We start from the raw sequence: 25,617 nt of genomic DNA, 5'->3' as shown, positions 1-25,617 counted from the left end.
TTCACCTCTAAACAGCTGTTAACATTATACAAATCACAAATCTGCCCAGCTATCGAATACTGCTCTCACATTTGGAGTGGGACTCCTGAAAGCTTCCTCAAAATGCTTGACTCAATACAGAGGAGAGCAATTAGACTGATAAATGACCCATCTCTCACCAACTTGCTCCCCTCACTTTCACATAGACGCTTGATGTCTGCAATTTGTATATTCTATAAATATTTCCATGGGAAATGTTCATCTGAAACAGCATCAATAATTCCCCCAATCTGTACTAAGCCCATTAGAACACGCACAGCTGCTACCTAACATCCTTTCATAGTACATCTCGAAACCCACAGAACAAGTTTCTTTTCCTCCTTCATCCCTGCCACTGCAGTACTGTGGAACGGTTTACCCCTGAGGTATTTCCTAAGGAATACAACATACAGGCTTTTAAATCAAATGTAAACAGGTTTCTCCTTTCCCAACCCACCACCCATATACGGTACTAACCTACTATAGGTTGACCAGCCAACCTATCGTATATGGGCCCAACATAAAAAAAAAATTTAAAAAAAAAAAAAAAAGTCAGGAATAGGATGCTATGGATCATCCAGATTTGTCTAAAATTAATATATATGAGTATGGAAGTCTTCTATATATTTTCTTCTAGCAACATTTGTCTTTTCCAGGACTGCCTCTAATTTTTCTGTCTTGGCAAACAGTTTCACATGCCTTCCTAGCTGAATCACTGCCTGAATTAATTATTGGAAAGAATTATTAAATGAGATAATCAGTAATAGGATAGTAATAGAAAATATTCAACAGAAACACAATTAGGAATATATTAATACTTCAGATGTCGAAAGATGTAAAAGCGATCGAAGAAATAGATGATATTCTAGACTGCCCAAAAATTAGAGGTACAACCTATAATTCAGAAGATCTAGTGAGTAGGTTTGAATTCTAGATGATTGGAGTAAAATTGAATATTGGATTTACAGAGGAATTAAGTATTCTGAATAAGAATTTATGCAGAACATATTTGAAGAGACTAAGAAAAATTGTGTGGTCAGGATCAGATTTTCACTTTAAGAAATTGAGAAATCATGGGAATAAGGCTGTGGGATAGGCATACAAGATGTCAAGAGGGAAGCTGTTAAAAATGCTATAGTTATTCAAAGTGAATGTGACATTTTACACAGTAGTACTTGGGCTTTCTCCTATACAATGATGACATTTCATAATCAAGTTTACTTTATTGTTGCTAACTTTGTATTGACAATTTTCTCTCCAAATTAGTTTATTTGTCAGGATTCCAATATTGTCAGATCATATCTTAAATATATGGCACTTTGCACTTCATCAATCCATCTAGATTGTGGTGGGTATTTTCCTGCCATGAAACACCTGTTTTTGCTAACCTCTCCTCTTCCATCTTGTTTAATTTACCATACCACCACCTCAGATTATTTCTACTCGCACATTTCTGAGTAAGCAATGTAAAGTTGCTTCTATGATATCATAGTTTTTAATATGCTCTGCCGTTATTACCATCTGTTCATTCTCCTAATTTTTGTCAGAACTCTGTGGTCTCTAGTTTTTGATCAAGTGTTAACTCTCAGATCTGTAAAAAATTGGTTTGAACACTGTCTTGTAGGCTATTTTAGTTTTTACTGATTTCCTTTATTTTATAAATTTGTTCACTTAGTTTTCCACACCATAATAGCTTTGCTAATTGTTATTTGCTTCCATATTGATATCAACTAAAATAATGTCTAAGTAACTGAAAAATTTTACTTGTTTTATAGGTTCATTTAGGATTATTTTTTCCCATTTGTGCCTGTCTTCTCAGTCCATGTCTTTTCATTGCTAATTTTCATACTAAATTATTATCAATTTTAGTTGAGCAGTTGTTCATTTGACTTGTATACTGGATTTAACATTTCACATCTTTAAACATGAAAATCTGAAGTAAGAGCTGGGATTAACATCTCCAATTGTGATATCAAGTTTAATGTCACTTTCCTTCATAATGTAATGAATAACAATGGAGATGGCATACACCTTCCAGTACAGTTAACTGCAACTTAATGTAGACTATGTATTGTCCAGTATTGTCCCATTTACACGTATAATTATAACATTTTGAGCACCTTTTCACTGTCATGTCTTTTTGATATCTTAAAACTTGTGGATCTTTGTTATATTCTCATGATTTTGCAACCGTTTGCCTTAAAATGAAAATATGATCATGAAAAGCCTTATTTGGCTCATAGTACTCTTTTATTATAAAGAGCACTATGACAGATCTTTTGACAGATAAAAACAAAGAGGATCTAGAGATGGTAGGTGAAAATAGAAGCCTGATAAAAGAAATTAAAAAGAGAAAAGTCGGCTATTTTGGACATATTCTTAGACATAACTGCCTACAAAGAAAACTTCTCGACGGAACTATTGAAGAAAAGAGGAGAGGAAGACAAAGACTGAAGTGGATGAAAAATATAGAAGACTGGACCTATCTTTCATATGAGGAATATAGCACAGAGGTGCAGAATAGGACATGGTAATTCTTCTCCTGGAAGGAGAAGATACCTGACAGGAACGACAGATCTACTCCACTCATCTTGAATTATGCCTTCTTGCCACACCCTCTGAATTATATGGTGTAGCCACTGAAAACGTGTACGTGAAAACGGGGGCACATGTGGAACTACATGGCTGATTATAGTATTTAGAAGGCAGCTTGAAGTGGTACCATGGCATAAAGATATGCAAGGGAAGTGCAGTGTTCACAGTGCATGTGAGATGGCCAATGGGTACCTGGAGGAAGCAATATCACACTGTATACCCAAGGTTAGCAGAGTAAATTGGGTATGTGTCAGATTAAATTAATTATCGTATGATGATACAATGGCCATGAGTCCTTCTTTACAGGGATGTACGGCACCATCTCAGTCCCCACAAATTTTTATCGGGACTCAGGAACCGGCATAGCTGACGAATCAGGCCTATAGCTCGGTCAGTATTCCTGACTAATCCGTGTGTGTTCACGGGACCAGTTTGCCTGCTTGCAGGATGAAAAAAACCCAGATAAACTGACGAGGAAAAAACCCTGCTGTCCACACCCAAGACCGGCTAACTTGGTTATGGCTGAGGAAGATCCTTAAGCTCCTCGCATCGTTGACAGGAATCGAACCTAGGACATTCCTTCCTCAGGCATATGGTTGCGAAGTGCAAAGCCACTAGGCTAGTCGTATGGACATGGGTTAGATGAATGAATGTTATCATTAAGCATGAGCCACAAACAAAATGTTGTGGAGGCTATGTAAGGAGAAAAGTGACCAGCATGATAAGGAAGGTAAAATCAGATTTTGAGAAGATTAGGCGAAAGGAAATAAGGAAATTGTAACAGTTTTTTTTTTTTTTTTTTTTCATTATGTGACAAGTATGAGGCAGAATGACTATGTAAAGATAACTTTAATGAGTGCAGATGATAGAGAGGTAATGGAGGTAGACGAAATTGTTGAGCTACTGAGTGATCATTTTGCAAGAGTATATCATTCGAGTGATGATGATGTTGTGACAGAGGTTACAGGGATTGATGTGAGAACGGAGGTTGAAGAATTGGAGGTACTTAGTATATTGCATAATCTGAATGCAAATACAGCTGTGGGATTGGATGGGGCATTGTCTTGTGTTTTATTAGAATGTGCAGGGGGGGAACTGGCAATGCCTTTGACTGAACTGTTTAATTTAAGTCTCATCTCTGTCCTAAGAGATGGAAAGAGAGCAAAATAATTCTTTTGCATAAAGGAAGCTCTAAGTCTGTGTTAGCAATTAAAGACCAATTAATATCTCGAGTGGTGGTAAAAGTACTAGAAGAGTTTAGTACTAAAAGGAGAATTCAAAAATAGTTAAGTCAAAAAGAGAATTCAGGAATGAGTGGATAATATGATACTCTGAGGAGCAACATGGCTTTATGAAGGGCCAGTCATGCCTTAGTAATCTAACTTCTTATAATAGTGACAGCTGAGTTGGATAAAGGGAATGGTAACACTACGATACTGCTGGATTTTGTGAAGGCATTTGACAGGATCTGCAACAAATAGGATGGATATGAAACTGCAGATATGGATAAAAGAAAGGGTGGTTGATAGACAGATACCAAAAAGTAGTATATGGAGGAGCAGAATCATTGTAGAAGGCAGGTGACTAGTGGTGTGCTGCATGTCTCTGTGCTTGGACCACTGCTGTTTAATTTGTTTTGAGTTGTTTGATGTGATGCAAAGTTGGGTAGGGTAATAGTTAATCAAAGTGATGTAGAGAACTTGCAGGATGATTTAAATAGGCTGAGAGTATAGGCAAAACATAATGGATGTCAATTTAATATGAAAAAGTGTAAAGTTATGTATTTTGGGATACAAAGATTACAAGATGTGTATCGCATTGAGGGAATTGTACTCCAGGAAATTAATGAAGAAAGGGATTTTGGGGTAGTAGTAGTAGATAGAGCTGAAGTTTAGAGGGCACATTGCTGAAGTAGCTTATAAAGCCTTGATACAACCACATCTGAATTATTGTGCCCAGGTCTTGGTCACCTGGGTTTCTTGGGAATGAGTAAGTGGTGGATAGGATCCAGAGGAGAGTCAAGATGATGAGTGGTCTGTGGAATGCTCTATGAGGATAGATTGAGGGTTTTGGATTGCAAAAGTAAGTTGGTCAATAGGTGGAATGGGGGGGGGATATGATAAAAACATTTACGTTATTAAAAGGATTTTATAGGATTAATGCAGAGGAAATGTTTCAGCACTTGGCTATTTGGGGGAGGGGGCAGAACAAGACTTCATCCTTGGAAGTTGGGTAAGAGTGTGGTTAGCAAGGGCATGAGGACTAGAATTTTCACTTGGAGAACGGTAAATGAATGGCATGGGTTGCCCGAGTCAGTTGTGAGTGCTTTGTCTGTTAATGGTTTCGAGGAGAGGTATGATAGATATTGTGTTGATAGTTTGGTTCTCCCATGATGAGTCTTAGGACTGCATGGAGGTGCCCATGCGATTATTATAATAATAATATCCACACACACACATACACACAAAATTAATAATAAATGCAACATAATATCCCATTATCAGAAGAAATGAATTAGTAACCAACCCATCAATAATGAAAATCAAGAAATATAAGCAAAACTGGATGGAATGTGCTAAAAGAAAGCAGACAAATGTTACCTACACAGTACTTCTGATAATTAATATATTTAGGCTGTCAAAGAAGGTTAAGTAGAATTTGCTCATGATTTGTAGAATTAAATCGAACCAAAGTAGAAATCTGGTAGTAATGGCAGTATGAGTAATACAAAAAGTGGTTCAGGCTTTTTGGTGTGAGATAGATTGCCTGATGGAAGCAATATTTTCTGCATGGAGTAAATGGATGAATAATATGAAAAGTTGCAGTACTATAAAGAATAGGCTAGGAGAATGACAACTCTGGTAAGAAAGGCAAAATCAGATTATGAAAAGAAGTTATCTGAACAGGCCAAAGGAAACCGAGAAATTTTATCATTGTGTAGCAAGTAAAAGGATAGTGACAATGAAAGAATAACCTTATTGAATGTGGATGGTAAGAAAGTGTCAGATGCCCAAGAAATCACTGAGTTAAGTCAATGTGTATTTCAGGCAGACCCATTAGGTCTCTGGATGCTGAAGGGACTGATCAATATAATAGATGAGTTGGCGGTATCCAAGTTATAACAGGGTTTGACTCAAATACAGTAGTTGGATTGGATAACATTGACATAAGCACTGTAGGGAATGTCAGTTATCAATTCTCTTGTCTGGTTGTTCAGCTTGAGAGTCAGCAGTGATTCCTAACGAAACAGAGGAAAGCAATATTTAAAAGATATGTTAAGGTATCTAGAAAGACTAGACTGTTAACTTTTTCCATAATAAAATGGATTCTTGAATGTTGACTGAGTTGTGTCTTTGTCATGAAACTAAATTTAGAACATTTCAAGGAGACATTAAATGAATATCTGTCAAGAGCCTGCTTGCTGTTAGTGATCTGTTGATATACAAGAAATACACACTGGGAATATCTCACATGTTCAGGCAGTAAATGAGTAATATTAATTTGACATTGTAGTGATTGAAGCTGTCTGGCTTACAAAAATCAGAATTATAGCAAGATAAATGTTTTGTTTTTTTACCAACAATAGGACTTAAGCTTCAGAAATATAAGCAGAAAAGATATCGGTTCTGAAATGATCACATTTTCATCCCCTTGACTACCTTGATTGACCTGTTTTTCACTCAGGATTTCTCCATAAGTGCAGGTTACAAAGATTCCTCCAGCGATCTCAATCTTGAGCCTCTCTTCTATGTTATACCTATAGATTTTACTAGTGGATCTTCCTGGTTTTCTCTTTATTCTTGGTTGCCAGTTGAGTATTCTATATGTCCATCTGTTATCCCTGAGTCTGGCTATGTGACCTGCCCAATCTCATCTTGCTTTGATTTACTGCAGTTACCACATCTTTTATGTCTTATCTCTTTCTTAGTTCCGTATTTCTAACATGTTCCATTTTGCTGATGTTACAAATTCTACGTTCTATTCCACGCTGAGTTATTCCGAGAGTCTCTTCTTCTTTTCTTGTCATGTTCCATGTTTCTGATCCATATGTGAGTGATGGAAGAATGTCACTATTAAATAGTTTTGCCTTCGCAGTGATATCTAGTTCTTTTTGCTAGTTCTTCAGATAATTCGTTATTCATTTTATCGTTTGTCCTAAGTAATTGTAGGAGTCGACTTGTTCTCTAGGGTTTTATTAATACATATGTGACTGTCACTTGTGTAGATGTTTTTGATCCATTTTGTTTTTTCTAGATTCATTTCTAAGCCTGTCTTACTGCTGTTTGTGTATATTTTTTTACCCATTTCTTCTAGGTCTTTTGGATATCAGTACTAGATAATTGGCAAAAATAAGGACATGTAGTTTTTCACCATCTATGCTTATTCCTCCGTTTAGGTCTATTTTTTTCAGAATGTATTCTAAAGTGATGGTAAATAGATTTGAAGAGATCACATCACCTTGGCAGACCCCTCTCTTTATATCTATATTTATACGTTGATCAAATAGGGTTATTTGTGTGGTCTGGTTTTTGTTAATTTATTTTATCATGTGGATGTAAGTAGGGTCCACATTTATTTCCAGTAATGCACTGATGACTGCATTATGTTCTATGGTATCAAATGCTTTTTTAAAATCAATAAAGAGGAAACAGTTCAGTTCTTTTCTCTTTTTCAGTAGTTCTGTAGTTTGAGGTGAGAGTCATTCTCTTTTGTTTCACAGGAATTTCTGATTTTTTTTTTTTTGCATGCATTGAATTTATTAATAAAGTTAATATAGTCATTTATGTAATGGTTCTTAATAGCCCATTCAGTCTCTTCTATGTACTTTCTGAACTTGTCGTTGTCTATTTGTTTGGGTTGTCTTTTGTGGTTTGATGTTTCATTCCCTAGAAAGTATTAAAATCCTATGGTGTGGAACTGTATCAGAGTTGCTGTGGTTACAGGTAGTGTTTTATTTATAAATTTTAAGTCTTATTGCTTATTACCGAACCTAAAGTAATTATCCTTCATTCATAGCCCAAGATTATTTGCTACTGAGGTTATCACTTTTATGATTCATATATTGCAAAATCTTTTTACAGTAATAGAATGTAAATTTTATACAAGCATTCCTGATGGTAATGAGTTATATATAATTACCAACTGAAGCAACTTAGTCATATTAAGAAAATTCCTCCACTTATCTATTACATATCTGAATGCAATTTGTTTACCTTACATTCTGCTTGAATATACTTTTTTATTCTAATCTATAAGTGTACAGAAAACAGTTAAAAATTGTTTTGTTTAATATATAGGTTAAATTTTAAAATTATACACATTTTCTTGTTTAGCTGGAACGCAGTGTACAAAGGTTTACAACATTTTATAGTAGTCAACATAGTGGCAGAAAGTTGCATTGGCTGTATAATATGTCTAAAGGTGAACTTGTTACAAATTGCTTTAAGAATAGATATACTCTACAGGTAAGCATACATTTTTTCTTTTGGTGAAATTAGGAAATACTTCTAAAATACTTTACTATTTAGGAACAGATGTGGATTATCAATGAGTTAATGATTGATTTTGTCTGCTCTGACCTTCCATTGCTAAAGGTTACTAAACCTTGAATCCCATCTACATGGTCTGTTCTGAATCAAAGTTTCCTTGCCTCTTTGGTGGCTTCATTTGTTGCATTTACTTCTCTTCTAAATCAGCTGACCAACTAACTTCTTTGGTTCTTTATTTCTACCCTGTCTGATTGCAACTGATTGTTACCATTATTCATCCTTCCTCTAAACATGTAAGAACATAAGCAGCCATTAGTCAACATCCAAAGACCTAAAGGTCTTTGGAGTAATCCCCCATACCATTTTTTCCCCAGCTGTAAGGGAATAAAATTTTCCAACCTTTTCAAGAAGCACATTACCATATTCCTTCTTTCTCCCTAATCATTTTCTTATAGGTTTTGTGACCTCTCCTTTGTGGAATGGATATTAAATAAACACATATACATGATGAGTATAGAGAAGTATCCTCAAAATCCAAACGTTTTTTGTTATATTCTAAGCTTGTTTCTTTATTCTTAACATTACATTTGCTGTCCTTGGTTGGCTTGATGGTTAATATATGTGCTCTCCAACCAATAAGCTGCAGGTTCAAATCCCAGCATTGATGTTTGTGATTAGAGACTGGATATATGAATTTCATCACCGAATGAGCACTGTTCCATTTATTGGAGACCTGAAGTGTCTTAAAAGAAATTACATGTTTGGTTTTTAGAGCAGGTTTTCCAGATTATGTAAATATATATGAAAAAGCACAATTACTAAAAATAGAAGAAAAAAATTCCTTAGCCCTCCTATACTAATATACTATAGTTTTTTTTACTATTCTTTCATGGGTGGGAGTCGAATAATTTACCTTCCATTCCCTTCTCAAATATTTTCTTTAGAACAGCTCTAATGAACCTTGAGTCTTTATACTAGGTTAAGAATAAAGAACCTGTTTAGAAAACATAAGCTTCATTTTTAATTTAGCTAATTGCTGCAGTCATGCACCATTGTTTTTACTTTCTTTTCTCTTATTTAAGATGTGCTTGTGCAGCTTTACTGTTGTCTCATGCTAATTGCTTTAAGTTTTTTTTTATTACGAATGTTACTGTGAAGTCAGTATTTTTACTTCCTCACCTAAAAGGTTTTTGTAAATAGGCTAAGGATTATTTCCTTTTTTTTTTTTTTTAATCATAACCAAATTCCTGATATGTACTCTCAGGGGATGTGCTTTTTTTATTAATTTATATATTTTTGCATTTTCTATTTATTTTTTATAGTCATGAAAACTCCACTCTAGAGATAAAATGCGGAATTTTTTTCAACCACTTGAGGACTCAAGCAGAGCATTGGTCTCTCACCAGAAGATGAAATTCATCTCTCACCTAAAACAAATTACAAACATCCATGCCCACAGCAGGATTCAAATCCCTGGCCTATTGGAGAGTGGATACGCACTAGCCAGCTAAGCTGGCAAATTCTAATTAGATTATGCAAATTAAGTATTGTATGGACAAAAGTGTTCACCACTGGGCTTATCATGCACAACATGCATGTAATAGTGACATATCCAGAATTCCTGATTTGACAGACTGCCAATATCTGCAGTCTATCCTGTTAAGCAGGAGGACGAGGGGTAAGTAATGATAAAGGTCTATAAACTTCTGAAAGGCTGTTATAGGATATTAGTTGAGAAAATTTTTCATTATATGGGAGAGGACTAGGGGCACCCATGAAACTTTGTTTGCAATTAAGAGTGAGTTGATTTCTCTCTCTTTGAGCGGTGAGTGAATTAAATTGTTTGCCTGTTGAAGAGAGCAGTGCATCTAGTGCATTCAGTTAAAGAAAAGGTATGACCTGGTGTGGGTGATGTACAGTCCTTGATAAGTCCTTGATTTTCTAGAAGTTTCTGATGATAATTTGTGTCACGGTGGAGCTCTGTAACATTGCTACTGTCACGTATCAGTAAGAAAAGCAAAACAAATGAATTGGAAGTGAATGGTTTTCAGTATGCATTGCCAGGTAGCATCACAGTCTACAATGACATTACATGGAATAGATGCACATGTTAGGTGTTTTCAGCAATCTGAAATGGCAACTACTTAAGGAGTGTACAACTATCGAGCTGTGTTTTTTGTGGGCAAAAGGACTTTCTACAAAAGCACAAACATGAAGACATATATCCTGTTTATAGTGAAGTGTTTGTCCCATTTAGCAGTTCATAGCTGTGTCCAGAAATTTTCTCAGGTATGCTTACCAGTTCACGATAATGACATGAGATGATGAAACAGATGATCCAAGATGACAAGCAGATAACAATTGACAGCATAGCAAGTGTAGTAGGTTATTCTCATGGTAGGTGCTCAGAGAACTGAGTCTTCAGCACAAAATGAACAACCAAATGGTTCTGACTTTTAGGTACATCTCTTCTGTTACATATTGTTACGGGGGGGGAATGCCTGAGTTCATTGTGAACTGAAATAGGGCTGAGATATCGGGAGGAAATCCTGCTCGCACACTATACTGGCAACACACCATCATTCACATAAATACTCAGCCCACTTCAAAGCCAGTATAGAAGAAAACCTCTCACTCCAACATACTGACATAATGGTCAGTTTTGACGTCTCCTCCCTATTCACAAATGTCCCACTCAAGAAAACCTTAGAGCTCATCCAAACCAAATTTCCTCCCAATATCTCAGCCCTATTTCAGTTCACAATGAACTGAAATAGGGCTGTTTTGTTTCGAGCTATTTTGTTTGGCAAGGAAAATTCTATAAACAGAGGGAACAACCATGGGTTCACCACTCTTCCCACCCTTGGCCAACTTATTTATGGAGACTTTTGAAGAGAAAGCCTTAAACTCTGCCCCACAAAAACCCACTGTTTGGCTTTGCTATGTGGATGATGTATTCACCACATGACTCATTCACCACATGACAAATACATCATGTGGATGATGTATTCATCCACATGATGTATTTGTGGCCAAATACATCATGTGGATGATGTATTTGGCCACATGACTCAGATACACTCCACTCCTTCTTAACACACTTAAACAACCAACACCCTGGAATCCTGTTGACCTTGGAAAAAGAGGAAAACATCAGCCACCCTTTCCTAGACACTCTAATCATGCGCCAGCCTGATGGATCCTTGGTTTTCTCTGTTTTATAGAAAACCATCCATACAGGCATATACATTCACCAGCAATCCCACATCCCCTCTCCCAACAATATGGGGTTATTAAAACACTATATAACAGGGCAAAATTAATCTGTTCAGATGACAATGTCCTAACACCGGAACTAAACCACATCCTTAATACTTTCTTAGCCAATGCCTACAACCCCCAAAAAATATTAAAACCAGATAACCACATCCCCCCCCCCTCCCCGTCATAACAAAGATTACACTAAATCCATCACCATTCCTTATATCTGGACACCTTGGAAAAAATAACCAAAATCTTAAAAAAATGACCTAACTTCTTTTTACAAACCATATAAAAAATTGGCATCCCTTATCTGCTCCACCAAAGACCAACCACTTCCCCTAGACCTTCCTTGGGTATACCAGGTCCCTTGCAGCTGTAAACTGTCCTACTTTGACCAAACAGGCAGGACAGCAAATGTCAGGATTTCGGAACATAAAGACTACATCCGGTTTCACCAGTACAGTCACTCTGGATACCTGCCACACAATACGTTGGAAGAAAGCCAAAGTAATACACTGCAGCAAGTTTAAGTATGAAAGATTATTCATAGAATCGGCCTCAGCTCTAAAAAAAACTTTCCAAACCTAAACAAATTTGGGTGCATAAGACTGCCCCAAATTTGGGAAGCTTGCATCACGAGAACATCAGCCAAGACAACCCAATATAGCCCACTCTAGGGAGGCACCATTAGGACTCTAGGAACAACAGTAGTTTCTCTCTTCTGCCTTATTTTCTTTTTGTAGTGCCTCCATGCATGTGTCATATTTAAGGAATTGACAGCGTGCACTAGAAATATAAATTAAATGAACTTTAATATATACTTTCCGATATTTCGGCAAAATCACATTGCCATCTTCATGGGAACTTAAGATAAAGACACATGCACACGCAAGTACTACATAACAGCAAATGAGAAACGAAGCGAGGAAGCTACCGTTTTCCTAAAGTCCTGATGGTGCCCCCTGGTGGGCTATATTAGGTGTTCTTGGCCTTTGGGCTGAAGTTCTGATATGTTTCCCAAATTTAGGGCAATCTCATGCATCCAAATTTGTTGATGTTTGGCATGTTCCTAAGAGCAGAGGCTGATTCCATGAATAGTCTTTCATATTTGAACTTGCTGTGGCGTATTACTTTGCTTTCTTCCACCTTATTCTGTGGCGAGTATCCAGAGCATGGTCTGCAAGTCCAGAGTCTCTGTACTGGTGAAATCAGATGTAGTCCTTGTGTTCTGAGATTGATATTTGCTGTCCTGCTTGTTTGGCCAAAGTAGGACAATTTACAGCTGCAAGGGATCTGGTATACACCAGGTAGGTCTAGGGGAAGTGGTTGTTCTTTAGTGGAGTGGATAAGGGATGCCAATTTTCTATATGGTCTGTAACAAGAGGTCAAGTCATGTTTATTTAGGATTTTGTTGATTTTTTCCGAGGTGCCTCAGATGTAGAGAATGGTGATGAGTTTAGAGTAATCTTTTTTGTGAGGGGAGGGGGTAGCCACTGGCTGAAAAAGTGTTAAGGATGTGATTTAGTTCAGTAGTGAGGGTTTGGTCATTTGAACAGATTAGTTTAGCCCTGTTGAATAGTGTCTTAATAACTCCATATTGTTGTTGTTGGGGGGGGGGGGGTGAATGTATCTGCCTGTATGGGTGGGTTTTCTGCAAACTGAGAAAACCAAGGTTTCATCAGGCTGGCAAGTGTGTCTAGGAAGGGGAGGCTGTTGTTTTTCTCTTTTTCTAGGGTGTTGATTGTTTAGGTGTGTTAAAAGGAGAGGAGTGTATCCAGGCCACGTGGCCAAATAGCGAACACGTCATCAACGTAGTGAAGCCATATGGTAGGTTTTTGATTGGCAGAGTTTAAGGCTTCCTCTTCAAAAGTCTCCATAAAGAAGTTGGCCAAGGGTGGGGAAAGTGGTGAACCCATGGCTGTCCACCTCTATCTGTTTGTAGCATTTTTGCCTGCCAGACGAAATAGCCTGAGTTCATTGTGAACTGAAATAGGGCTGAGATATCGAAAGGAAATTTTGCTTGGATTAGCTCTAAGGTTTCTCTGAGGTGGACATTTGTGAATAAGCAGGAGATGTCAAAACTAACCATTGTCATTATGTTGGAGTGTAAGGTTTTCTATACTGGCTTTGAAGTGGGCTGAGTTTTTATGTATGATGGTGTGTTGCCAGTATAGTGTGAGAGTGCTTTAGCTAAATATTTAGCTAGTTTGTAAGGGGGAGAATCAATTCCATCCACTATGGGACGTAATGGCACATTTTCTTTGTTTTTTGGGAGCCTATATATATACAGGGTGGGGGGTCTAGAGTTATATGGTTTTAGTCTGTTAATAATCTCCACAGACCAAGAAGTGACCTTCTTAAAGAGCCTATGGAGTTTTCTAATTTGTGAGTTGGTGGGATTGTATTCAATAGGGAGGTAAGTAGCTCGATCTAATAGTAAAGCCTTAAGCTTACCTGTGTAGTCATTATGATTGAGTACCACAGTGCCATTCTCCTTATCCGCTTTGGTGATAACTATTTCTTTGTTTTTCTTCAATTCCTGTAGAGACTTGTATTCACTAATGGATATGTTGGTTTTGGTGGTTTTGCTTTTGTGAGAACACATGCAATCTAATATCATTGGCGATCTGGTTTGGAAGGTGGCGAATCCCACGTTCAATCTGGATCATTAATTCCTCGGCCGGTAATTTCCTAGGAGCAATGGTGAAGTTGTGACCACGTGACAGAGCATTGAGTGCTTCAGGCTTAACCTCTTGTTACAGACCATATAGAAAATTGGCATCCCTTATCAACTCCACTAAAGACCTACCTGGTGTATACCAGGTCCCTTGCAGCTCTAAATTGTCCTACTTTGGCCAAACAGCAGGACAGCAAATATCAGAATCTCAGAACACAAGGACTACATCAGATTTCGCCAGTATAGCCACTGTGGGCTTGCAGACCATGCTCTGGATACTCTCCACAGAATAAGGTGGAAGAAAGCCACAGTAATACGCCACAGCAAGTTCAAATATGAAAGACTATTCATGGAATCAGCCTCAGCCCTTAGGAACATGCCAAACATCAACAAATTTGGATGCATGAGACTGCTCTAAATTTGGGAAACATATCAGAAGAACTTCAGCCCAAAGGCCAAGAACACCTAATATAGCCCACCAGGGGGCACCATCAGGACTTTAGGAAAACGGTAGCTTCCTCGCTTCGTTTCTTATTTGCTGTTATGTAGTACTTGCGTGTGCACGTGTCTTTATCCTAAGTTCCCATGAAGATGGCAACATGATTTTGCCGAAATATCGGAAAGTATATATTAAAGTTGATTTAATTTATATTTCTAGTGTATGCTGTCAATTCCTTAAGTACTTAGTTATCGTGTCATATTTGTAAGTTTCCATTGAAGATGGTAATGTGACATTGTCGAAATATAAGTATTTATTAAAGTTTCTTTTAATTAATATTCCAGTATACGTTGTGAATTCCTTAAATTATTTAATAGTCAATTTAATGGAAGCAGATTCTTTCACAGGCTCTGCAATTTTATCCTTATTTTTCAAAATGGTCATCACTGTAGAATGAGACCATCCGAAGTTTTGTGAGATCACATTGACAGGTTTTTACCAGCTTCATGTTGCTTTATAACTTGCAACTTCATTTCGAGATCAATTGCTCTCCTCGTTTTGTGTGATTCTTCACTAGGTTTTTTGATTGGGCATGTAGGGCCATGTTGTACAAAATATTGTGAAATGTTTAACAGTAAATACAGAAATAACCTATTTCTCAAGCACAATCAACAGAGGAACAGTTAAAGACACATGCCGATTGTCGAGGAAGGTTGCAGTTGAATGCGCTGTTTTGCCACTGCGCATGATGCATTGTTGCTAAGTAGAAATCTTTTTACTTTACACTCACTTGTCTTGTTCGAAAGTATAGTCAAAAATGTTATTTATTCCCTCATGGGATTATGGACGTATCTTCAAACGGCGACGTAACTCGAGTCATGATTGTGTGTTTGTGATTGATTAAAAAAAAAAAAAAAAAAAAAAAAATGGGAAAAAAAATCCTTAGCCTACCCATGGTTCAGATGGTACAATAGGTGTGCTAATAGCCTTTCATGAGTGGAAGCCAAATAAAACATTTTGCTGATCAGGGGATTGAAAGTGAGGTGTGAAGTTGGCTGATACAATAATCAAAATAATTCTATGCTACTGGTTTTGCAGGACTGATAAAGCAATGGACAGGTGTATAAATGTTGGAGATTATATTGAGAAATGTTTTTCTGAGGTAGGTATTGAATTTTTTTTTTTTTTTTAAATAACCATTTGTAACTTAATGGCTTTCCCTATACAGGTATCCCCTGATTAACACAATTCTTTGATTGTTATCTCCTTTGGAACCTCATCTTCACATTCCATTTGTTCATTGTCTTCATATGCATGTTGTTCAATTTCAAGAAGGTTGTCATTGAAATCTTTTGAATTTGAATCCAATAATTCTTTAACATCTTCTGCATCAACACCATCAAAACCAAGGTCTCCGCCAGTTGCAACAATTTCTTCAACTACGTTGTTCACAGGATTTTGAAAACCACCTAAGTCATTAGCATATTATGCAAAAGGTTTTTCCAAACGGCTCTCATGCAGCTAGAAGACACTTGCTCCCACGAATCATGAATGTTTTCAATTGCATGTTTAATGTTAAAATTTTTCCAAAATTCTTGGAGCCCAATCTCATTTCTTCCTGTTGTTTCTATTGCCTTTGAGAGTGTCTTTTTAAGAAAATAGGCGTTGAAAGTTTCAATGTTGCCCATGTTCGTGGGTTGTAGCAATAATGTCGTATTTGGTGGAATTTTGGTAAATTTAAAGGCACATTAATTAAAACTCTTGCCTCATATATAAAGGATTGTCGCAATTAATTTTTCCACATTAATCAAATCCCATGTTAAGCAAGGGATACCTTTAGTTGAGGAATTAAAAGCCAGTTCAATTTACATTGAAGTCATGAGAAACAGCACTTGTGTTTTAAAGCATGTTTCTGTGAATGATACAGCAGAAATACACAAGTTTTACCAGGCAAGGCCTGTCTGACATGTTTCAGGTCTTGAAGCAGAACAGTAAAGCATATGTTGTTCATAAATTTTATTAGACTTGCATTTTATTAAGCTATTCATAAGTTAAAATAGTTATTTTAACTTATTTTTGAGGACAGCGAGAGTAACTATGACTATCTGAATTTCACTTTTTAGTTGAACAGCTAAGTATTTTGTGATGCATATCATTGTAATGCATGGTAATAGGTTGCACATTTTGTTGTATAGACTGTAGCAGATGTAGTTTGAGATAATTAGCCACTAGATTTTTTGATTGGGCATGTAGGGGGGAGGGGCCATGTTGCACAAGATATTGTGAAATATACATCTCAAACACAAAATCAACAGATGCTGACTGCTAGCAATCAGCATGTCTTTAAAATTTTATTCATTTAGCAATGTTAATGGATATTTTAATTATTCTGAGATTATTCATGCATATTTAAAGATGATCTGTCATGTATTACTATCTCATGTTAAATAATGAATTTTATAAGTTCATTTGAGTTTTGCTCTGTTTCTTCCTTTTTATGAGCAAGACATTGAGTTTGAGTGTTGTGTTTTTTTGATTCCTCAGCTGTTGTATACCTGATTGAGATCTATGGAACTGGAAGTGGTGCCAAGACAATGTATTATTGTCTTAGCAAACTACTCGAATATGTTGATATGGCATTAAGTCGTAAAAAAGTACTACCACTTTTTTTTTTACCATTCATGTTTCCCAGAAAAAATAAAATAACCAGCAACTTATAATATAATCAAATTTTGCATGAATTCATAATTTAGTGATGGCAAATCTATCCCTAAATGACATTGAATGACCCCTCCCAAAAAAAAAAAAAAAAAAAAAAAAAAAAAAAAAAAAAAAATTCCTTCCTTACCTTCAATGGAACCATAGGCATAGACATCACATTTGCAATTGATTGACCTGGTTGTCTGAGTGGTTAACATCTGTGGGCTATATCAAACAGGCTGTGGATTCCAATCCCACTGTAGTGGGTGGATGTTGTGAAACCCAAATTGGTAGATAATGATTTTTATCACCTGGTGTAAGATCATCACCTTGCTTATATGCCTAAAGTCGCTTGAAAAAGTACAGAGTTTGGCAGATTTCTGGATTCTTACCTTTGGCTTACCTATGTCATTGAAATGTGCTGTAGGTTACAGCACATTACAATGTTTTGTGGGTGGGTGGATGAAATTTGTCTCCAATTTGTTGGCAAGTTACATTCCTTTTCCATTGATTTGTCTCATTGTTAGTGCCCATGTTTCATTTTTGTTCTATAGTTTCATAGTTCTCTACAATAGGATGAGATATATCTGACTGTGTTACAAGCAATCAGGTATATCTCTGAAGTGAAAAGCAACTTGCACTGAAGAATGCTAATTTGATTGGTTCTGGTTTAATACTGATAGCATTAAAAATAAAATTCTTCCTTACCTTCAATGGAACCATAGACATCACATTGCAATTGATTGACCTGGTTGTATGAGTGGTTTAACATCTGTGGTCAACTGAAAGACCAATTTCAGTCCATCTGGATAACCATTCATTTGATCCTGATATACTGTTCAAGTTATAAAAGATTTATAAGCACATAATATCCAGCCAAACTTGCTCCAAGGAGAACTGTGGAACTTCTTAACAGCAGCAGCTGTTGAAATGTTCATATCCCAAAATCAAAATTGGCAACAATGCCGATGTTGGTAAATAATAAATAAATGCTGCTCACCAATCCAGGTGAATGTTTCATCAGATTGTTACCTTCAGTAAAAAGCTAGTTTACTTTGTAAGTTTATACACACAAACTCAATGTGCCCCAATTCAAATCAAGTATTGTTTCTATTTCCATAAGAGATGGTTCACTAAAAAGGTTGTGTTTTAAATCTTGAGGGTATTGGTCACCCTCTACTGCTTCCAGAAGAGCATTGTATTAGTACTTGCATCTCTTTTCAACATTGGGAGAAAGTGCATGCTGTTCCGTAAGAAATCTCTCTCTCACACACATACACACTTCTTACCACCATACCATATGCATTCAGATGAGATGCAAGAAAAATTAAAGGAAATAGTTTCTTATGCTCCTGGCATGCTTGGGACCATCTGATTTTTTTCATCAGTGGCTCACTTTGTGTGGATGGTTCTTTCTCAGTGTTTTTTTTTTTTTTCAAGGAACAGGCCTTATATTGTGGGAATTGAGCTATTTGCAGAGAACTGAAGCAAGACCATAAATCATATTTGATTTTGGTCTTTTTTTAGCTTTAATTTTTCTCATCATCATCATCATCATCATCATCATCAAATTCCTGCCATGTACCCTCAAGGGGTGTACAGGATATGACAGTACTACATGAAAAAATTACATCATTACTAACTTCCTATCTACAATTTTCCTCCAAATCAGTCTGTTACTTGTCAAGACTCCAACATTATCAGATCTTATATTTCTATCGTCTAAGGCACTTTGTACCGTATCAATCCACCTATATCTTGGTCTTCCTCTGGGTCGTTTTCCTGCCAACCTGGCAGAGAACACTTGTTTTGCTAATCTTTCCTCTCCCATTCTATTTAAGTGACCATACCATCTGATATTAGCTCTGCTAACGCATTCCTGGATGCTGACAATGTCAAGTTCTTTCCTAATATCCTCATTTTTAATATGATATTGCCATTGATGCCATCTGTTCACGCCTCTAATCTTTCTCAGGACTCTCATATCTGCGGTCTCTAGTCTTTGGTCAAGTGTTTTACTTCTGACCCAGCTCTCAGATCCATAAGTTAAAATTGGTTTGAACACAGTCTTGTATACAGCTAATTTAGTGTTCCGACTAATTTCTTTCTTATTCCATATGAATTTATTCAATTGACTTCCCACGATACCAGCTTTGCTGATTCTGTTGTCTATTTCTATATTTAGTTTACCATCTTCAGTAAAAATTGTGCCTAAGTAGCTGAAATGTTTTACTTGTTCCACAGGTTCTCCATTCACAACACAGTTGACATTTTCAATGATTCTGCCTATTTTCATTGTCTTTGTCTTTTTATTGCTGACCTTCATACCATATCTATTACAACAGCTATTCAATTTAGTCAGAGAATCTTGCAGACTTGTAGCGGATTTATTTAGAAGTATAACATCATCCGCATAAATCAAAGAGCTGATATTAACATCTCCAATTTTGATATCAGGTTTAATACCACATTCCTTCATAATGTGATCCATATAGATAATGAATAACAGAGGGGATAATGTACATCCTTGTCTCACACCAGATTTAACATTAAACCATCTTCCTGTACTTCCTTCAATTCTAACTGCTGACAAACAACTCAAATAAAGACTAAGTATTGCTTGATATAATGCCCCATTGACACCATATAACTGCAGCGTATTGAATAGCTTCTCTCTTGGCACCTTGTCATATGCCTTTTCCAAATCGACAAAACTTAAATACAGATCTTTGTTATATTCCCATGCTTTCTCGACTATTTGTCGTAAAGTGAAGATCTGATCCTGACAGCCTCTATTTGGCCTGAATCCAGCTTGTTCTTCACAAAGCTTTTCTTCCACAATTCTTCTCAACCGTTTCTCAAGTATACTTGCATAGATCTTGCCAGGAACACTCAGTAGGGAAATACCTCTGTAATTCTCACATTCAGTTTTATTTCCCTTTTTATATATGGGTACTATGAGAGCTCTACTCCAATCATTGGGAATTCGTCCCTCTGTCCAGGCTTTCTGAACTATGCAGTGCAGCCACTGTAAGACTCTTATACCACCATACTTCAGCATTTCTGGTCGAATATCATCTACTCCTGCTGCCTTTCCACATTTCAAGCCTTTGATGGCTTTTTCTACTTCAAGTATGGATATGTATTCCTGACTGCATGCCTGGTCAGTGTTTTTTATCACTATGCTGTCATCACTGCTTGTTTCATTTAGCAGTTTTTCAAAGTAATTACTCCATACTTCAAGGATATCTTTTTCTCCCATTTTCATGTCACCTTTATCATCTGTAACTCCTTTTTCAGCACTCTTTCCTCCATTCCTGAGCTTCTTCAACCTCCAGAATATATTACGACCTTCTTGATATTTATTTTTTATATTCTTGCCAAAGTCCTCCCATGACTTTTGTTTAGCTAGTTTTACATACTGTTTAGCTTTCTTACATTTGTCTCTGTATTCTGTAAGAGTAAAAGCTGACTTATTTGCCAGGAACTTTTGATATGCTTTCTTCTTTTCCTTCACTGCCTCTTTAACTTCCTGTGTCCACCAGGGAGTTCTGATTTTTTTATCCTTGCACACAACCTCACCACATGCCTCTCTGGCAGAATCAATCAATGTTTCCTTCAGAGTTTGCCACTGAATCTCCAAGGTTTGATTCCTGTTCTCAAACTCTTTCATTTTCTTTTCAATAATATTTCTGTATTTTAGTCTACAGTTCACATCTGAGAGCTGCTCAACTTTTATTCGCTTTAAAACTTTCTTACATGTTATTCTTTTCAATATGAAATTCAATTTTATCCTGCTCAAGACTAAATAGTGATCACTTCCAATTTCAAATCCTCTGTACACTCTGGTGTCCTGCACCAGGGAGAAAACATCACGATCAATAATAACATAGTCAATGAGACTTTTCTTATTCCTAGCCTCTTCTCTCCATGTGAATTTGTGCACATTTTTATGTTGGAACATGGTGTTAGTAATAACCAGTCCATGTCCTGAGCAGAAATCCAACAGATATTTGCCATTATTATTAGCTTTGCTCTTTTCTCCAAATTTTCCCAAAATATTTTTGTATGTCTCACAATCATTTCCTACTCTACTATTTAGATCCCCAACAAGGACCAACTTTTCCTTTTTCATTGTGTCAGTTGCTTTTTCTAAAGCCTCAAAAAATTCCTCCACTTCTACCTTAGTAGAACCTTCTGTGGGACCATAGGCACAAATAAGTCTCATTGTCCAGTTCCCCATTCTCATATTTGCCCACATTACTCTACTTGAGACTGACTGCCATTCAAGAAGATTAGCCTCGTATTTTGTGTTGAATACTATGGCTACTCCTTCTTTTCCTTGATTGTCATTGCCTGAATATAACATTTTGTATTTATTGCTCAGAAAGATCTCACCAGTTTTGGTCTTTTTTGTTTCAGTCACCCCTATTATGTCGATCCGGTACTTATCTAATTCCTCAGCTAGCTCCATTTCTTTGCCATTCAGGCTTCTTACATTGATAGTACCGATCTTTAACTCTGGTGATGTTGAGTTGGGGTTTGTTTTCAGATTTGTTCCAGTAGCTGACTTTTCGCTGTTCGCCCTGGTTACCTGGCGAAAACAACGGGGGCCTTGTTTAACCAGGCGACGCCCCAGCCGGCATGAAATTTTGTCATGTTGTACCATCATTTTTTATTTTGGTTTAACCAATAAGAATACAATTTGGTCGGCTAAATCCCAAATTGCCAGCCCATCCTCGTTCGTTCAGTATCAAAGTAGATACCCAACAGGGTGCACCACGAGAAGGTGAGGATTGGACATTAGGTCAGAAGCCCTGGTCGGTTCTCCGCATTCCTTTAAAGGCTATGTGGAGGTCTCCTCTCAGTTATACAGCTTTGACCCTTAAGCACCCCTTTTTTTTTTCTGAATAATTTAAATATCAAAAATCTGAAAACCTTCAGGTATTCATTGGACCTGGATGGAGCAACAAGACAATTCAGAAGAGTTCATCCTGATTGTCAAGTGTCTGTCATGCTGCTGCTTAAACTATGCATTATTATGCACATGCCACTCCTGGCAGTATATTTTATTTGCCCATTGTTCTCCATATAAAAACCACTTTTTCACCCTGGAAACATCTAGGGTTTAAATCCAGTCTAGGATGTGAATAACATGAAGTTGACAATTTTTCTTCCTGAGGAATAGTGTTGCATGTAGATTAATGGTTAAATAATCTGAAAATGTACTTTAAACCAAACTATTTTTGCCAAGCCTCTTCAAGACCTCTAGTAAGCAGAGTAATAATCTCGCACTGGGTGATGATATTCACCTACTACCTAAATAAATAATTTCACTGATATCCATGTTAACAGCAGGACTCCAACTCATCTGATGGTTTGGAGAGTAGAGATGCTATCCATCCAGCCAACTTTGCTGGCCCATTTTAATTTGAATATATCTGTGTTTTGTATTATCTGAGTGCAACACTAAATTTATACCTGCATTTCATTTAATATTGCTATTACTCTATTGATAGCCGACTTATGGTTGGCCGTTAACATAGGAAATTCATTGGACTAAAGGAGTGGTTTATGTTATGAAGTTGCAATTCTTTCATCTTGAGGCTAATAGAAACTATCTCAAAATAAAAGTATTTAATTTTTCTTTTAGTGTTTCACCTTTGTCATAAAGGCTTGTAGGCACTATAACAAAGAATATGCAGACAGATCACATTTACCTGAAATCTGAAATGGTTCTATCTGAGAGGACTACATGGTTGGTCTTGGCTGTTGGCTAATGGTTTTATAAGGTCACATGGCTGTAACTGAAATGAAAAGTAAATAATAAACCTGTTTACTATTATTGTTATAGTGAATTTCTGGTTTCATAATACTGATGCTACAGGACTTTTATAGGGCCTTTAAAAGGTCCAGTAAAAGTAGATTATAATTAATCAGGAGTTGGGATAGTTCTTAAGATTAGTCTTGCACATGTTTGGGAGCTTGGCCATGCCAAGCTCCTAGTGATCCTAGTTTTGTATTTATTGAGGTGTAATGTATCTTTTAGAACTGCAGCAGATTCCAGATAGTTCGACTTAGTCATCTGTCAGCAAACACCATTATAACTTCACTCACTAAGTCCTAATCTAAGTTCTATAGGGTGCTATCCAAAAGGAACTTCACTGTATTATACTATCCACTATAGCACTGTTTTGGCATCTCTACTTAAATTTTCCTGTCTGTGGACACAGTTTGAAGGCATAATCTACATGACTAGAACAGCCAATAAGGTGGTGTTGGTTATATACATTTTTTGTGCATCTGCAGTGTAATCCTGGCTGTTCTTTTTGGTGTTTTTTAAGCAAATCTCACCCATAAACTTCTAGTGCATTAGATTAGTACTATGGGATGGTCTGAAAGCTACATAATTCTAGAGTTCTACTCTAGAGACCAGGCATGTTAATTTTTCATGCTGCTTGAGTCCTCTAGCAAGCAGGATGGTGGTGGTGGTATCAGTGGGCACTGAAAATCACCTACTACCACAAGAACAAAGGATTTCATTGATTGCAAAGTGATCCACTGTTAAAACTGGGTCTTCATTGATCTCAAAATGACCCACTGGTAGAACTGGGTCTTCAGGAGACTATAAAAAAATGTCGATTTGCCTATGGTTTATGCTCTGTGAAAACTTTCCAGTTAGAGAAATTTTAGTTCACTACATTATTTTGAGTGAAAATGACTTGTTTAACTTTTGATATACAGGTATCCCTTGATTAACGCAGTTTTGATTAGTGCACAAAAAATTATTGTGACCATAAACTTGATATATGCCGTATCAAATTTGATTAGTGCGACCCAAAAAGTTTGAAAATAAGCAGTGTTAGACTTGGTCAATGAAACCGATCAGATCACATGGTACGAGTCGTGCTCCAACATTAGTAACTCACTCTCGGCCTCAGTCTCAGTACCTCAATTTATCAGCAGAGCGCGGCGCGTATGTGTATGTATTACAGTGTATGCTTGCGGCCTATTTGCATATCACATAATTTTCAAATTATGTAAAGCATTACCCTTTGTAATCATGGCCTCGAAAAAGAATAATAAACAAAAACTTATTACTTTAGATTCTAAAATTGACATTATTAAAAGGTTTGATAACGGAGAAAGCAAAGCAAACATTGTAAGAGCTCTGGACTTTGGTGAATCAACTATACGAGCTATTTTAAATCAACCGACTGAGTACCGTGAACAAGGCAAAGTGGCATCTGCAGCTTTGAGTATAGACAAAACTGGCCTGTTTTGGAAGAAAATGCTGTTATGTCCTGAATGATAAAAATTTGGATAAAGGATTAATTCATTCAGGATCTCACAAATCTTAATTGTAGGCAGAGAAACTTGTACCTTGGCAAGAGAATAAATATGTATATTCTAACTTTTAAAGTAGAACTGAAGACATGTTTAATTTACAAATATGAAACTTAACCTATTTTGTACAGAGTCAAGAAGGGGAATTTATATAAAATTATAGTTCAATTAGAATATCCTATCCTATGTAGTGTATGAGAGTAAGTTGAATGTAGGCTGGGGTCCAAAGGTCATGCTTTAGCCATCCAGTACAACTTATGGCCTAAGGGAAGGAGAATTTATATGGAAAGCGAAGCTTGAACGCATTCCTGGAAAAACGCTACGCGCGATAGATGAGTGCCATGCGGTAAAAACGTAGCGAGAGAGGGTGCCAAAGGAGGTGGTACAAAAGGGTTTTGCCCCCCCCCCCCCTGAGGTCTTTTGGTTCCTGTTTCCTGCGCTCCTGGACGTTGTCTCTACCTCCACCATCAGTGATTCCAGATCGGCCATAGAAGTCTTGAGCCATCTACCGTAGCTTGCGAGTCAAGGCTAGCTAACTCTTCATAGCAGAGTAGCTAAGCAATATTGAGTAACTGACAATACAGATGAATGCCAGTGGCACCGGAGAAAGACCAGAGTGGCACTTCGCCTTATTGACTCGGGGAAACCAGGCCGTGAAGTCATCGTAAGTGACCTCGTGGACGATTGCCTACAAAATTGCCTTGAAATTGTCTAGACAAGGCTGCTGATAGAACAGAAATTCATTCCATGGAATGGTAATGTAGAATTCATGTTAGAGGTTTAATGTAATGTTAACAGCACTGAGAAAGGATTAAAACTAATTTTAATACTTCCAATATTTCATCTCTGTCACAGAGACATCTTCGGGAATTACAAAAACTTTTTGTAACAACACACACAAATACAATACAAAGTGAAGCTAAAGTCCTATCTGAGTGGTGCATCCTCTATGGGCATTTGCAGGTGGCCTAGGATGTAAAGAGGGATCTCTGATAATTAGTTTTCCAAAATTTGGGAAGTTTAATGCAACTGTATTTGTTTAAATTAGGTTTATTCCTGAGCGCAGATGCAGATTCAAAGAATAGTCT

General features: G+C 36.8%; 1 protein-coding gene across 4 annotated transcripts in view; it reads left to right on the top strand.

Moving 5' to 3' along the window:
- The window catches only part of Cul1 (cullin 1), a 371,162-nt gene that overhangs the window by 294,830 nt on the left and 50,715 nt on the right, over window positions 1–25,617 (top strand). For all 4 annotated transcript variants that reach the window (XM_090405682.1, XM_090405683.1, XM_090405681.1 and 1 more), the window contains one exon: window positions 7,947–8,078. In XM_090405682.1, coding sequence (XP_090261808.1) covers window positions 7,947–8,078 — 132 coding nt within the window. The remainder of the gene's footprint in view (window positions 1–7,946; window positions 8,079–25,617) is intronic.

This window comes from Typopeltis vanoorti, chromosome 15 (assembly GCF_054136105.1).
Source record: "Typopeltis vanoorti isolate ZY-2024b chromosome 15, IOZ_Tvanoo_1.0, whole genome shotgun sequence".
In the NCBI taxonomy this organism is placed as follows: domain Eukaryota; kingdom Metazoa; phylum Arthropoda; class Arachnida; order Uropygi; family Thelyphonidae; genus Typopeltis; species Typopeltis vanoorti.
The sequence above is the reverse complement of the archived record's forward strand: the minus strand, read 5'-3'. Positions and strand labels throughout refer to the sequence as shown.